At 39.6% G+C, this 16,723-nt stretch overlaps 1 protein-coding gene across 2 annotated transcripts in view; it reads left to right on the forward strand.

Moving 5' to 3' along the window:
* LOC133662331 (rho GTPase-activating protein 23-like) overlaps positions 1 to 16,723 on the forward strand; it is a 139,694-nt gene that overhangs the window by 83,457 nt on the left and 39,514 nt on the right. For both annotated transcript variants that reach the window (XM_062066238.1, XM_062066237.1), the window contains exons 9-14: positions 5,095 to 5,203; positions 7,156 to 7,195; positions 7,304 to 7,444; positions 12,079 to 12,387; positions 12,464 to 12,525; positions 16,409 to 16,515. In XM_062066238.1, the coding sequence (XP_061922222.1) occupies positions 5,095 to 5,203; positions 7,156 to 7,195; positions 7,304 to 7,444; positions 12,079 to 12,387; positions 12,464 to 12,525; positions 16,409 to 16,515 (768 nt within the window). The remainder of the gene's footprint in view (positions 1 to 5,094; positions 5,204 to 7,155; positions 7,196 to 7,303; positions 7,445 to 12,078; positions 12,388 to 12,463; positions 12,526 to 16,408; positions 16,516 to 16,723) is intronic.

Raw genomic sequence — 16,723 nt, forward strand, 5'->3', positions numbered from 1 at the left:
GTCTACCCTTTGCGTTCATATTTCGCTGTTTGTTGCATTGTTGTTGCGTTTCGCTTGATTGTAAAATATGTCCATAGAGAGGGGCTGTGACGTTCACATGTTGTCAATATTCAGTGTTTTATCGTTCATAGTTAATATTGTAAATCCCACATTCTTCATTTTATTTTATTTTATCCGTTTTTTTTAAGGCGGTCTGTCATAACGTTTATAGCATTCAATCAGACATTATTGTGAGGTTTTGTATTAGTGTTCCTGAACAATTTGTCCCCCCAAGTCAAAATAATTGCCCAGGCCTGTGATATACGGTGGTACATAGGCGCCGATCCCGTGGGTGCTTCGGGGCAAGAGCACCCAACGGGCAATGCCGAGCATCCACATGGCAACCTTCAATCTTTAAAGTTATTTTAGAAAAATCAATCTTCTTGTTGTTAATTTCGTGGCAAGTTTGGTCCGTTTTAAACAATAAATAAGTCCCAACTCATATAGTCTATAATTAACAAAGCCTGGCCAAGATTTCATTGTGCCCGATAATAAACTAAGGGCACAATCATCTTGACTTTGAACACACTGCACATGAGTGAATGAAGGTCATACTTACCCAACAGCCGTACAAGTCACACTAAGAGTGGCAGTATGAACAATGCCAACACTGTCATAAACATGTGCCATATAGTGAAGCCACACTAAACAACAACAAACTCATTTTGGAAGAATATTTGCACTGCAACGCAACATAAACACTACTGAACAAATTCCAAGAACACCAACTCTTCCGGGAGGCTAGAATATAAAAAAATGCCATTTGTGGATCTACACCTAACATCCACTGTAATGATACCACGTACAATAGCGTATCTAGTCGATTACTACTATGATTACATCAATATTTTTTAACATCACAAAATCTTCTTTCGTTATTTTTAAATGTATATTATGTTTATAAACTCAGGAAATATGTCCCTGGACACATGAGGACTTTGAATATGACCAATGTATGATCCTGTACCTACTTGGTATCGGATTGATACTCAAATGTGTGGTATCATCCAAAACTTATGTAAAGCATCCAAACAGAAGAATAAGTGATTATTACATTTGAACAGAAGTGTAGATAGAACATGTTAAAGGGGAAGTAAGCAGATATTAACAGTAAATGAACAAGTAGATTAACAATTCATTTTCTACCACTTGTCCTTAATAATGTTGACAAAATAATAGAATGAGAAATGACACAATATGTTACTGCATACGTCAGCAGATACATTAGGAGCCTTTGTTTGTTTACTTATAATAAAATACAAGTTGTCTAGTATGTTCACTATTTTATTTAAGGACAGAATTGCAATAAGACAATCATTGGTACTTTAATCTTAATCTTTAAGAAACATATGTTAATGTACCCTAAATCCAATAATGAAATTTTTTGTGGTCCCCCGTGGTATATGAACGGCGCCCAGATCCTTTAACTTACATGTTATCATTAGCCTAACGACGTACCGTGTAGCTTGATATGCGTATTAACAGTAACTATATAGAGTGGGTGACTGTTTATTTGGACAAGACAAATCACACTTACCATTAAGTAGAAAGGTAGTTACCATAACACTTGTAGTATTGCTACACAAACAGGACAAAAGGGGGAGAGTTACGTTGCAAAAAGTACTCGTTTGATACATTTCACTGGTCATCAGTACAGAGGCAAGACACTAGCAAACAATTCATGATATGCACATTCACAATAGCACTGCAAGATTATATTAGCAGACAATCTTATTAGCACACCTGGTAGTTAACCAGTAATCATAGCCTTCACACAATCCCTCTCAGTGGCGTTGTGGTTAGTGTCCGCCCTGAGATGGGTAGGTCGTGAGTTCAAACCCCCGAGTCATACCAAAGACTATAAAAATGGGACCCATTACCTCCCTGCTTGGCACTCAGCATCAAGGGTTGGAATTGGGGGTTATATCAACAAAATTATTCCCGAGCGCGGCTAACGCTGCTGCTCACTGCTCCCCTCACCTCCCAGGGGGTGGAACAAGGGGTTAATTTCACCACACCTAGTGTGTGTGTGTGTGTGACAATCATTGGTACTTTAACTTTAACTTTAACACACTGAAGCACAATTGAACATTTCACATGCACATGTCGCCGCACACAAAGGAAAAATAATTGCCCAACTGAAAAAAGACAGCACAATAGCGTATGGTTGTACAAAACCCAAAACCAAAAAACAGAATAAAATTATTTGCAAATCCTTTTCCACGTATATTCAATTGAATAGACTGCAAAGACAAGATATTTAACGTTCGAACTGGAAAACTTTGATATTTTTTTGCAAATATTAGCTCATTTGGAATTTGATGCCTGCAACATGTTTCAACAAAGTTTTGTGTTTTGTAGTTCAATACATAACATTTTGTCGATAGCAAAATTTGTAAATGCATGAGTTTTCCACTATTTGAAATTTGCAGTCAAAGTCATAAAAAAGGTTAATTTTACATGTTACGCATTTTTTGCACACATACACAAATATAATGTAAATTTCCCCTACTTGGATTTTAGGTTATTGGGTAACGATGCTTAATATCTTAAAACACACTGTCAGTCCCTCTTAATCAGGGGTATCCAAACTTTTTCCACTGAGGGCCGTACACAGAAAAATTTAAAAGCCTACTGAAATGAATTGTTCTTATTTAAACGGGGATAGCAGATCCATTCTATGTGTCATACTTGATCATTTCGCGATATTGCCATATTTTTGCTAAAAGGATTTAGTAGAAAACATTGACGATAAAGTTCGCAACTTTTGGTCGCTGATAAAAAAAAAGCCTTGCCTATACCGGAAGTAGCGTGACGTCACAGGTTGAAAGGCTCCTCACATTTCCCCATTGTTTACACCAGCAGCGAGAGCCATTCGGACCGAGAAAGCGACGATTACCCCATTAATTTGAGCCAAGATGAAAGATTTGTGGATGAGGAACATGAGAGTGAAGGACTAGAGTGCAGTGCAGGACACATCTTTTTTCGCTCTGACCGTAACTTAGGTACAAGCTGGCTCATTGGATTCCACACTCTCTCCTTTTTCTATTGTGGATCACAGATTTGTATTTTAAACCACCTCGGATACTATATCCTCTTGAAAATGAGAGTCGAGAACGCGAAATGGACATTCACAGTGACTTTTATCTCCACGACAATACATCGGCGAAGCACTTTAGCTACGGAGCTAACGTGATAGCATCGGGCTTAACTGCAGATATAAACAAAAGAAATAAACCCCTGACTGGAAGGATAGACAAAAAATCAACAATACTATTAAACCATGGACCTGTAAATACACGGTTAATGCTTTCCAGCCTGGCGAAGCTTAACAATGCTGTTGCTAACGACGCCATTGAAGCTAACTTAGCAACGGGACCTCACAGAGCTATGCTAAAAACATTAGCTATCCACCTACGCCAGCCAGCCCTCATCTGCTCATCAACACCCGTGCTCACCTGCGTTCCAGCGATCGACGGAGCAACGAAGGACTTCACCCGATCATAGATGCGGTCGGCGGCTAGCGTCGGCTAGCGTGTCTGCTATCCAAGTCATAGTCCTCCTGGTTGTGTTGCTGCAGCCAGCCGCTAGTACACCGCTCCCACCTACAGCTTTCTTCTTTGCAGTCTTCATTGTTCATTAAACAAATTGCAAAAGATTCACCAACACAGATGTCCAGAATACTGTGGAATTTTGCGATGAAAACAGAGCTTTTTGTATTGGAACAATGTGTCCGAATACTTCCGTTTCAACCATCGACGTCATGTGCATACGTCATCATATATAGACGTTTTCAAGCGGACGTTTAGTGGGAAATTTAAAATTGCACTTTATAAGTTAACCCGGCCGTATTGGCATGTGTTGCAATGTTAAGATTTCATCATTGATATATAAACTATCAGACTGCGTGGTCGGTAGTAGTGGGTTTCAGTAGGCCTTTAAGCATGCGGGGGCCATTTTGATATTTTTCATTTTCAAACCTTAACAACATTTATTTTATTTATTTTTTAACCTTTAGGGCTCCCGGGGATCATTAAAATGTTAAAAAAATAATTCAAATTATTATTATTTTTTATTTAACGCTTACAGTAAATCTCTATATCAACTTCAGGTTGATATAAAGTAAAAAAAATTTAAAAAAAAAAGGTTTAATGCCTTTTCTGTCAAAGACAACTTTGTTTTTTATAGTAAAACTGAAATATGCAGTATTTAGTAAGTAGAGCCCTAAAAGATCAATAATGCAGGACACCATTGATTTTAATTCTTTAATATTTTTGAGTAATCACAGTGAAATGTTAAATAAAATCCTACTAAATATATTTGGGATCCAAAAAGTCCCCCACTCATAAAGTGATACATTTTTATTTTATTTTTTTTACTTTTAACACTTAAATTACGAGATCAACTTCAGATATATCTGTCGATTTTACGTTTGAACTATTATTTTGTTTGTATTATGCTCTTTTGTCAAATAAATCTTTGATGTTTTTTTATGGCAACCACACAATATATGCAATATTTTTTCCACATACAACATTTTAAAGTGATATTTTTTAAGTAATAATTCATTATAACATAGACTTTTAGTCTTTTTTTTTTTTTTTTTAGCAATGGCAAAAAAAAAGAAAAATAAACAAAGACAAAAGAAAAAAAAACAGCCTGCATGGCAGCTTTGTGTCAACATTGCAACTATTTCTTGTTAGATTTCACCTCATTCCACTTTTTTTAAATGTTTTTTTAAATGTTTGCAATATTATCAATTTTGCAATTTTTGCAGAATGTGTGGCGGGCCGGTTAACAATTAGCTGCGGGCCGCAAATGGCCCCCGGGCCGCACTTTGGACACCACTGCTCTAAATGAATCTGAAAGGAACTAATATATCCATTAAGTATATATTTTGTGTATATGCATGTTACTCTAAACATACGAAAATACATGTTCTTACAGCAATAAGCTCTTTTGTAGTATTTTCTCCGAATTGACTAGGGTTTACGAATACTTTCTATCGGCATTTTCATCCACCAATCTTACTTTTGTTTTTGTTGTATATGTCAGGTAGTATTAAAGGACGCCGCTCTTCATATTTGCTGGCCATTACGACGGAGAGGTCCAAGTCCTGTGATGAAGGTCTGAACACCATTAGGGAAGAAGGACATGTTTTCTCGTAAGCTCCAACACTCGGCTTTTTAACTTTTTACCAACATCTTGTTATTGTTCCAGGAATGTATTATCATGTAGTTTTAAATGCCTCATTGTCTATTACTGTAAACAAAACCCAAAACCAGTGAAGTTGGCACGTTGTGTAAATGGTAAATAAAAACAGAATACAATGATTTGCAAATCCTTATATCCAATTGAATGGACTGCAAAGACAAGATATTTAATGTTCCAACTGAGAAATGTATTTTATTTTTTTTGCAAATAATCATTAAGTTAGAATTAAATGGCAGCAACACATTGCAAAAAAGTTGGCACAGGGGCATTTTTACCACTGTGTTACATGGCCTTTCCATTTAACAACAATCAGTAAACGTTTGGGAACTGAGGAGACACATTTTTGAAGCTTCTCAGGTGGAATTCTTTCCCATTCTTGCTTAAGTTGTTCAACAGTCCGGGGGTCTCCGTTGTGGTATTTTAGGCTTCATAATGCGCCACACATTTTCAATGGGAGACAGTTCTGGACTACAGGCAGGCCAGTCTAGTACCCGCACTGTTTTACTATGAAGCCACACTGTTGTAACACGTGGCTTGGCATTGTCTTGCTAAAATAAGCAGGGGCGTCCATGATAACGTTGAGCACTAATACATCACAGATACTGGCTTTTGAACTTTGCGCCTATAGTAGTCCAAAAGGTTCTGTTCCTCTTTGATCCGGAGGACACGACGTCCACAGTTTCCAAAAACAATTTGAAATGTGGACTCGTCAGACCACAAAACACTTTTCCACTATGCATGAGTCCATTTTAGATGAGCTCGGGCCCAGTGAAGCGTTTCTGGGTGTTGTTGATAAATGGCTTTGGCCTTGCATAGTAGAGTTTTAACTTGAAGTTAAAGTTAAAGTACCAATGATTGTCACACACACACTAGGTGTGGTGAAATTTGTCCTCTGCATTTGACCCATCCCCTTGTTCACCCCCTGGGAGGTGAGGGGAGCAGTTGGCAGCAGCGGTGCCGCGCCCGGGAATCATTTTTGGTGATTTAACCCCCAATTCCAACCCTTGATGCTGAGTGCCAAGCAGGGAGGTAATGGGTCCCATTTTTATAGTCTTTGGTATGACTCGGCCGGGGTTTGAACTTACAACCTACCTATCTCAGGGCGGACACTCTAACCACTAGGCCACTGAGTAGGTTGCACAGATGTAGCGACCAACTGTAGTTACTGACAGTGGTTTTCTGAAGTGTTCCTGAGCCCATGTGGTGATATCCTTTACGCACTGATGTCGCTTTTTGATGTAGTACCACCAGAGGGATCGAAGGTCATGGGCATTCAGTGTTGGTTTTCGGCCTTGCCGCTTATGTGCAGCGATTTCTCTAAGTTCTCTGAACCTTTTGATGATATTACAGACCGTAGATGGTGAAATCCCTAAATTCCTTGCAATAGCTGGTTGAGGAATGTTGTTCTTAAACTGTTGGACAATTTGCTCACGCATTTGTTGACAAAGTAGTGACCCTCGCCCCATCCTTGTTTGTGAATGACTGAGCATTTCATGGAAGCTGCTTTTATACCCAATCATGGCACCCACCTGTTCCCAAATAGCCTGTTCACCTGTGGGATGTTCCAAATAACTGTGAATGAGCATTCCTCAACTTTCTCAGTCTTTTTTTGCCACTTGTGCCAGCTTTTTTGAAACATGTTGCAGGCATCAAATTCCAAATGAGCTAATATTTCCAAAAAATGACAAAGTTTACCAGTTGGAACATTAAATATCTTGTCTTTGCAGTCTATTCAATTGAATATAAGTTGAAAAGGATTAGCAAATCATTGTATTCTGTTTTTATTTACCATTTACACAACGTGCCAACTTCACTGGTTTTGGGTTTTGTACAATGTAATCATACAATATCATACGTGATGCCTGAACATAAGACGGAATTTGTTCGCATTGTCTCTGACAGAAAACTACCAAAAAGAGTCAAGAGCTTTTTCATCAATGAGGTGAGTTTTTGTCACTGTGTTTTGTAGCAAATACTGTATATTTGTCATTGGTCAATTTTTATAAAAAAATAAAAAAAACCTGTTGATAAATGCAATGCATTGTGTTAGTCTCTTGAGAGCTTGAAAGCACAGGAGGAAGCCCAAAGGTCCAAACATTACTCCACTTCTGAACTGGGGACAATCAATTTCAGCAACATCCGCAAGGAAGGCTGGCTACACTACAAACAGATTCTCACAGAAAAGGGCAAGGTAAAAAAAAAATGATTGCACTTAATGATTCATGCCTAATGATTCCACCTCCTGAAGGCAGACTGATAAGGTTCATGCAGAATAATGAAAGCCAGAAATGATTACGGTCATGGTTTTAACTTATATTTTCCCCAGACATGTTTAACAAGTTACATTAAAGGCCTACTGAAATTAAATTTTTTTATTCAAACGGGGATAGCAGATCCATTCTATGTGTCATACTTGATCATTTCGCGATATTGCCATATTTTTGCTGAAAGGATTTAGTAGAGAACATTGACGATAAAGTTTTGGTCGCTTATAAAAAAGCCTTGCCTGTACCGGAAGTAGCGTGACGTCGCAGGTTGAAAGGCTCCTCACATTTCCCCATTGTTTACACCAGCAGCGAGAGCGATTCGGACCGAGAAAGCGACGATTACCCCATTAATTTGAGCGAGGATGAAAGAATCATGGATGAGGAACGTGAGAGTGAAGGACTAGAGTGCAGTGCAGGGTGTATCTTTTTTCGCTCTGACCGTAACTTAGGTACAAGCTGGCTCATTGGATTCCACACTTTCTCCTTTTTCTATTGTGGATCACGGATTTGTATTTCAAACCACCTCGGATACTATATCCTCCTGAAAATGAGAGTCGAGAACGCGAAATGGACATTCACAGTGACTTTTATCTCCATGACAATACATCGGCGAAGCACTTTAGCTACGGAGCTAACGTGATAGCATCGGGCTTAACTGCAGATAGAAACAAAAGAAATAAACCCCTGACTGGAAGGATAGACAGAAGATCAACAATACTATTAAACCATGGACCTGTAACCACACGGTTAATGCTTTCCAGGCTGGCAAAGCTTAACAATGCTGTTGCTAACGACGCCATTGAAGCTAACTTAGCAACGGGACCTCACAGAGCTATGCTAAAAACATTAGCTATCCACCTACGCCAGCCAGCCCTCATCTGCTCATCAACAACCGTGCTCACCTGCGTTCCAGCGATCGACGGAGCAACGAAGGACTTCACCCGATCATCCGTGCGGTCGGCGGCTAGCGTCGGCTAGCGCGTCTGCTATCCAAGTCAAAGTCCTCCTGGTTGTGTTGCTGCAGCCAGCCGCTAATACACCGATCCCACCTACAACTTTCTTCTTTGCAGTCTTCATTGTTCATTAAACAAATTGCAAAAGATTCACCAACACAGATGTCCAGAATACTGTGGAATTTTGCAATGAAAACCGAGCTTTTTGTATTGGATACAATGGTGTCCCAATACTTCCGTTTCAACCATTGACGTCACGCGCATACGTCATCATACATAGACGTTTTCAACCGGAAGTTTAGCGGGAAATTTAAAATTGCATTTCATAAGTTAACCCGGCCGTATTGGCATGTGTTGCAATGTTAAGATTTCATCATTGATATATAAACTATCAGACTGCGTGGTCGGTAGTAGTGGCTTTCAGTAGGCCTTTAATTTATTTCCACAATAGCCATATGACACTCGACTTTTCAGCCCTCCTCTGTGTCATGCCTCTCTCCTCTTCCTGCTCCCGACCGCTCACTGTTAAAGACAGCAGATGATTAGATTAACACGTACCACCTGTGAAATCTAATCACCTGCCAGCTGTGTCTCGCCGTCAGCAACCGCCCCTGCCCAATGGCGCTCGTCTTCAGCACCATGGACAGCGGCGGTGACTTCTGCTCCTACAGACAGCGCTGGCTACACCTCCCTCCACACCGTATTTTTTGGACTATAAGGCGCACTTAAAATCCTTTCATTTTCTCAAAAATCGACAGTGCGCCTCATAACCTGGCGCGCCTAATGTACGGAATAATTCTGCTTGTGCTTACCGACCTCGAAGCAATTTTGTTTGGTACATGGTGTAATGATAAGTGTGACCAGTATATGGCAGTCATACATAAGAGATAGGTGTAGACTGCAATATGACGGCAGTAAACAACATCAACACTTTAAATGTCCCATTAAGAATCTAGAACATTACACACGGCGCTCAAAAATCCGTCAAAATGTTTTAGTACGATTTCAGTAAGCTATGAAGCCACACCACTTGAGGGATTGACTCATTAAACATACGAGTATTATTATGGTGTGTGTATAAGGACCCCAAAATGGCACCTATTAGCAGACATTATCTGGTGTTTTGTTTCGCAATATTATGCAAAACCAACTGTTCTTACCTTCTGGTACCTGCTGATATGTATTTGGGATCTGCATAAGTATTAAAAAATTTGAGCGCGTCTGCCACTGTAGTCCGTGGTGACGCCGTAGTCGATAAGCTTCGTCTTTTTCTCTACCTTCTCATATAAAGTAGCGTAAAGTTCTTACTTATATCTGTCAGTAAACTTGCCATGAAAGCGCTAAAACATACCGGTGTAGTGAGTTTACATTATTCACCCAAGGAACTTTAGTTATTAGAGAGTTACGGTCGAACAGTTTTTCACGGGACACGTTTCCGGCCTTATTGTTATTGCACTAGTGAGCCACGGATGAGGAGATGCTGCGGCGTTATTTATTTAGGTAATTAAAAACAGTTAGCTCCATCTTTCGACACTTCTTCCACTCCCGTCCTTGCACGCTACACCGCTACAACAAAGATGACGGGGAGAAGACACTGTCGAAGGTGAGCCACGTAAATAAGACCGCCCACAAAACTGTAAAACATCATCTATGCGACATTTTGACCAAAGAACCACCATTACATGTTATGTAGACCACAAGGAAGTAATTTAAATTTTGAAAATAATCATAATATGACCCCTTTAATGCGGCTTATAATCTGGTTCACCTGTTGTATGATAAAAGACCCAAATAGACCCGCTCATCGGCAGTGCGCCTTTTAACCCGGTGCGCCTTATGGTCCGAAAAATAAGGTATATGTACACGTCTGAAAATATTGACCCAATTGTACACCTCATAATTGTTCCGTAGTTCTGCATAAAGTAAGAAATCATTGGTGATAATTAATGAATGTTTTGTATTGATAGTGTAGAAGCTGTAGTAATGACATTACAATTGGTGTTTTGTTATTGTTGATTGACTATAACCACCATCAGAAACTTCTGATGGTGGTTATTTTCTTGAGTGGCCTACAGTAAATCAAATTTTTCCTTGAGGAATCAGAATTTGTAATCCTCCTGTCAACAAGTAACCACAATGACCAGTGCAGAACTCAACTGGGATAGGCTCCAGCTGAAAAGTGAAACTGAATAGAAAGTCAATAGGTGAATTTCAACATGGGTTCATGTACAAAACCCAAAACCAGTGAAGTTGGCACATTGTGTAATTTGTAAATAAAAACAGAATACAATGATTTGCAAATCCTTTTCAACTTATTAGTTGTTCAACAGTCCGGGGGTCTCCATTGTGGTATTTTAGGCTTCATAATGCGCCTCACATTTTCATTGGGAGACAGGTCTGGACTACAGGCAGGCCAGTCTAGTACCCGCACTCTTTTACTATGAAGCCACGCTGTTGTAACACGTGGCTTGGCATTGTCTCATTGAAATAAGCAGGGGCGTCCATGATAACGTTGCTTGGATGGCAACATATGTTGCTCCAAAACCTGTATGTACCTTTCAGCATTAATGGCGCCTTCACAGATGTGTAAGTTACCCATGTCTTGGGCACTAATACACCCCCATACCATCACAGATGCTGGCTTTTCAACTTTGCGCCTATAACAATCCGGATGTTTTTTTTCCTTTTTTCTCCGGAGGACACGACGTCCACAGTTTCCAAAAATAATTTGAAATGTGGACTCGTCAGACCACAGAACATTTTTCCACTTTGCATCAGTCCATCTTAGATGAGCTCGGGCCCAGCCAAGCCGGCGGCGTTTCTGGGTGTTGTTGATACATCGCTTTGGCTTTGCATAGGAGAGTTTTAACTTGCACTCACAGATGTAGCGACCAACTGTAGTTACTGACAGTGGGTTTCTGAAGTGTTCCTGAGCCCATGTGGTGATATCCTTTACACACTGATGTCGCTTTTTGATGCAGTACCGCCTAAGTGATCGAAGGTCTGTAATATCATCGCTTACGTGCAGTGATTTCTCCAGATTCTCTGAACCCTTTGATGATATTACGGACCGTAGATGGTGAAATCCCTAAATTCCTTGCAATAGCTGGTTGAGAAAGGTTTTTCTTAAACTGTTCAACAATTTGCTCACGCATTTGTTGACAAAGTGGTGACCCTCGCCCCATCCTCGTTTGTGAATGACTGAGCATTTCCTGGAAGCTGCTTTTATACCCAATCATGGCACCCACCTGTTCCCAATTAGCCTGTTCACCTGTAAGAATGTTCCAAATAAGTGTTTGATGAGCATTCCTCAACTCTGTCAGTCTTTTTTGCCACCTGTGCCAGCTTTTTTAGAAACATGCTGCAGGCATCACATTCCAAATGAGGTAATATTTGCAAAAAAACAACAAAGTTTTCCAATTTGAACGTTAAGTATCTTGTCTTTGCAGTCTATTCAATTGAAAATAAGTTGAACAGGATTTGCAAATCATTGTATTCTGTTTTTATTCACCATTTACACAACGTGCCAACTTCACTGGTTTTGCTATTTCATATATTTTGTGTAACTTTTACACCCCAATGTTGTTCATCTCTTGTCATACCAGAAGGTCGGTGGTGGTATACGTCCTTGGAAGCACGTCTTTTCCGTGCTGCGTCCACATTGGGTCCTCCTGTACAAAGACAAAAGAGAGGCTGTCCTTCACGGGGAAGGTGCCGGTCCAGGTCTGGACGAATACCCCCCGATCAGCATTTGTGGCTGCCTGATCGACATTGCTTACAGCGAAACAAAGCGGAAGCACACTCTGAGACTGACCACCCAGAACTTCTGCGAGTATCTGCTCCAAGCGGAGAGCAGGGATGATATGTTGGCGTGGATCAAGCTCATCAGGGAGAACAGCAAAATGGACAATGAGGTCAAACACGTTCATTCTTGGGAAACCCAACTCAAACTCTGACTGACTGCTTTATTGTTATTTCCATGTGTTGTAGGATGTTGGTTCATCAAGACAGGCTCTGATCAACAAAAAGCTGAATGACTACAGGAAACACAGGTTGGCAATATGGCAGAAAGTCTCATTTAATGTTGATATTGATACGTACTGACTGTTAGCATGCTAATGTTTAACTTGCTAACATTTTAACCAATTTTTGAGCCAAACGCCTCAGACTCATATGACTTGGTACTTGATACATGCTAACTGTTAGCGTGCTAACTTTTTTAGCCAGTTTTTCAGCCGAACACCCCAGAGTCCTGTAGCTTGGTACCTGACACATGTTAGCATTCTAGCATACTAACTTTAGCATGGTAACTTTTTAAGCTAATTTTGCACCCTAGCGCCTCAGACTCATATAACTTGGTACTCTACACATGTTAACAAGGGATGTCCGATAATGGCTTTTTGCCGATATCCGATATTCCGATATTGTCCAACTCTTTAATTACCGATACCGATACCAACCGATACCGATATATACAATCGTGGAATTAACACATTATTATGCCTAATTTGGACAACCAGGTATGGTGAAGATAAGGTCCTTTTTTAGAAATAATAATAAAATAAAATAAGATAAATAAATTAAAAACATTTTCTTGAATAAAAAAGAAAGTCAAACAATATCAAAACAGTTACATAGAAACTAGTAATTAATGAAAATGAGTCAAATTAACTGTTAAAGGCCTACTGAAATGACATTTTTTTATTTAAACGGGGATAGCAGATCCATTCTATGTGTCATACTTAATCATTTCGCGATATTGCCATATTTTTGCTGAAAGGATTTAGTAGAGAACATCGACGATAAAGTTCTCAACTTTTTGTCGCTGATAAAAAAAGCCTTGCCTGTACCTAAAGTAGCGTGACGTCACAGGTTGAAAGGCTCCTCACATTTTCCCATTGTTTACAATGCAGCAAGAGCGATTCGGACCGAGAAAGCGACAATTACCCCATTAATTTGAGCGAGGATGAAAGATTCGTGGATGAGGAACGTGAGAGTGAAGGACTAGAGTGCAGAGCAGGACGTATCTTTTTTCGCTCTGAATGTAACTTAGGTACAAGCTGGCTCATTGGATTCCACACTCTCTCCTTTTTCTATTGTGGATCACGGATTTGTATTTTAAACCACCTCGGATACTATATCCTCATGAAAATGAGAGTCGAGAACGCGAAATGGACATTCACAGTGACTTGTATCTCCACGACAATACATCGGCGAAGCACTTTAGCTACGGAGCTAACGTGATAGCATCGGGCTTAACTGCATATAGAAACAAAATAAATAAGCCCCTGACTGGAAGGATAGACAGAAGATCAACAATACTATTAAACCATGGACCTGTAACTACACGGTTAATGCTTTCCAGCCTGGCGAAGCTTAACAATGCTGTTGCTAACAACGCCATTGAAGCTAACTTAGCTACAGGACCTCACAGAGCTATGCTAAAAACATTAGCTATCCACCTACGCCAGCCAGCCCTCATCTGCTCATCAACACCTGTGCTCACCTGCGTTCCAGCGATCGACGGAGCGATGAAGGACTTCACCCGATCATCGATGCGGTCGGCGGTTAGCGTCGGATAGCGCGTCTGCTATACAAGTCGAAGTCCTCCTGGTTGTGTTGCTGCAGCCAGCCGCTAATACACCGATCCCACCTACAGCTTTCTTCTTTGCAGTCTTCATTTTTCATTAAACAAATTGCAAAAGATTCACCAACACAGATGTCCAGAATACTGTGGAATTTTGCGATGAAAACAGAGCTGTTTGTATTGGATACAATGGTGTCCGAATACTTCCGTTTCAACGATTGACGTCACGCGCATACGTCATCATATCTAGACGTTTTCAACCGGAAGTTTCGCAGGAAATTTATATTTACACTTTATAAGTTAACCCGGCCGTATTGGCATGTGTTGCAATGTTAAGATTTCATCATTGATATATAAACTATCAGACTGCGTGGTCGGTAGTAGTGGGTTTAAAGGTTAGTACTATTAGTGGACCAGCAGCACGCACAATCATGTGTGCTTACGGACTGTATCCCTTGCAGACTGTATTGATATATATTGATATATAATGTAGGAACCAGAATATTAATAACAGAAAGAAACAACCCTTTTGTGTGAATGAGTGTGAATGGGGGAGGGAGGTTTTTTGGGTTGGTGCACTAATTGTAAGTGTATCTTGTGTTTTTTATGTTGATTTAATAAAAATTAAAAAAACGATACCGATAATAAAAAAACGATACCGATCATTTCTGATATTACATTTTAAAGCATTTATCGGCCGATAATATCGGCAGGCCAATACTATCGGACATCTCTAATGTTAACTGTTAGCATCTTAATGTTAGCATGCTAACTTTATTTGCCCATTTTTAATCTAGAACACCTCAAAGTATTTTAACTCAGTACTTGATACATACTGTTAGCATGCTAACATTAACTTGCTAACTTTTTAACCAATTTTTTAGCCAAAGTCCTCAGATTCATATGACTTGGTACTTGATACATGCTAACTGTTAGCGTGCTAAATTTTTTAGCCAGTTTTTCAGCCGAACACCCCAGAGTCCTGAAGCTTGGTACTTGACACATGTTAGCATACTAGCGTACTAACTTTAGCATGGTAACTTTTTAAGCAAATTTTGCACCCTAGCACCTCAGACTCATATATTGATATTGACCACAAAAAATTGCATTATTGGCTTTATTTTAACAAAAAATCTTAGGGTACATTAAACATATATTTATTATTGCAAGTTTGTCCTTAAATAAAATTGTGAACATACGAGACAACTTGTCTTTTAGTAGTAAGTAAACAAATAAAGGCCCCTAATTAGTCTGCTGACGTATGCAGTAACATATTGTGTCATTAATATTCTATTATGTTGTCAAAATTATAAAGGACAAGCTGTAAAAATTATTAATTAATCTATTCGTTCATTTACTGTTAATTTCTGCTTACTTTCTCTTTTAACATGTTCTATCTACACTTCTGTAAAATGTAATAACCACTTATTCTTCTGTTTGATACTTTACATTAGTTTTGGATGATACCACAAATTTGGATATCAATCCGATACCAAGTAGCTACAGGATCATACATTGGTCATATTCAAAGTCATTATGTGTCCACGGACATATTTCCTGAGTTTATAAACATATTATAATTTTTTTTTTTTTAAAGAAAAAAGATTTTGTGATGCTAAAAATATCGATGTAATTATTGTAGTATCGCCGAGATACGCTCCTGTACTTGGTATCATTACAGTGGATGTCAGGCGTAGATCCACCCATCCTCGTCCTGCAGGGATGATACTTGAAAGAAACGTACTTTATTTGTCGCCATGGAGACGAGGATTAGTGATTTAGAAGTAGCTAAAACACAGTTAGCCACTAGCTAGCTATCCATGTCTTATAGCACATCTTCCTGAGGGCCTTTCAGTGTTATAACTTCACCGATGTCGTCAGTTTTTAAGCCAAAATGCGTACATTCTCCCTTTTCTGTCTACACACTGTGTCTGCTTGTAAGTACTCCGTGACTGTGCGCTGCCGAACATGCTCCTCTGCTCGTAAAACCAGCAATGACACGACGTGACGACGATGCGCCGTCATGCCCGTTAAAAACTGGTACTTTTTTAGAGTCGGTATAGTACCGAATATGATTCATTAGTATCGCGGTACTATACGAGTACCGGTTTTACCGTACAACCGTAGTTTGTTTATATGGAAGTCACTGTACATCCTTTTTTTCTGACCACCTTTACCCCTTTTCACACATCAATGACAGGCCAGCCCTGTAAACACCAGCAAAAAAAAAATAGGACAAAGAGCAATTGTCTGTTTCTGGAGTAATGCATGGAACAGCTGGAAGTCAAGTTGTGCTATTATTCCTTTTTTATGTACATTAATACAAAATTGTTTGTCATTTGGAACAGTTTTTCAGGCAACCAACCGGATTCTTCTCCTGGAAGTCATCGTGGGATTCCTCCCTTCCTTTTGGCTAAGACTGAAAACACCGCAGTGAATCCATCGTCCAAAACTGGTGGGTACAAACACGCTTTGATCGGTGTTGCGGTCCAAAAAAATGCCACCCCGATCAATGTACAAGAATAGAGTTCTATCTAATCTCAGCTAGAAGTTTACATACGGTTATATTCGTCATATACCGGATTTTCACCGGAATATAAGGCGCACTGCCGATGAGCGGGTCTATTCAGGTCTATTTTCATACAAAAGGCGCACCGGATTAT

This window comes from Entelurus aequoreus, linkage group LG12, assembly GCF_033978785.1.
Source record: "Entelurus aequoreus isolate RoL-2023_Sb linkage group LG12, RoL_Eaeq_v1.1, whole genome shotgun sequence".
NCBI classification, from domain to species: Eukaryota; Metazoa; Chordata; class Actinopteri; order Syngnathiformes; family Syngnathidae; genus Entelurus; species Entelurus aequoreus.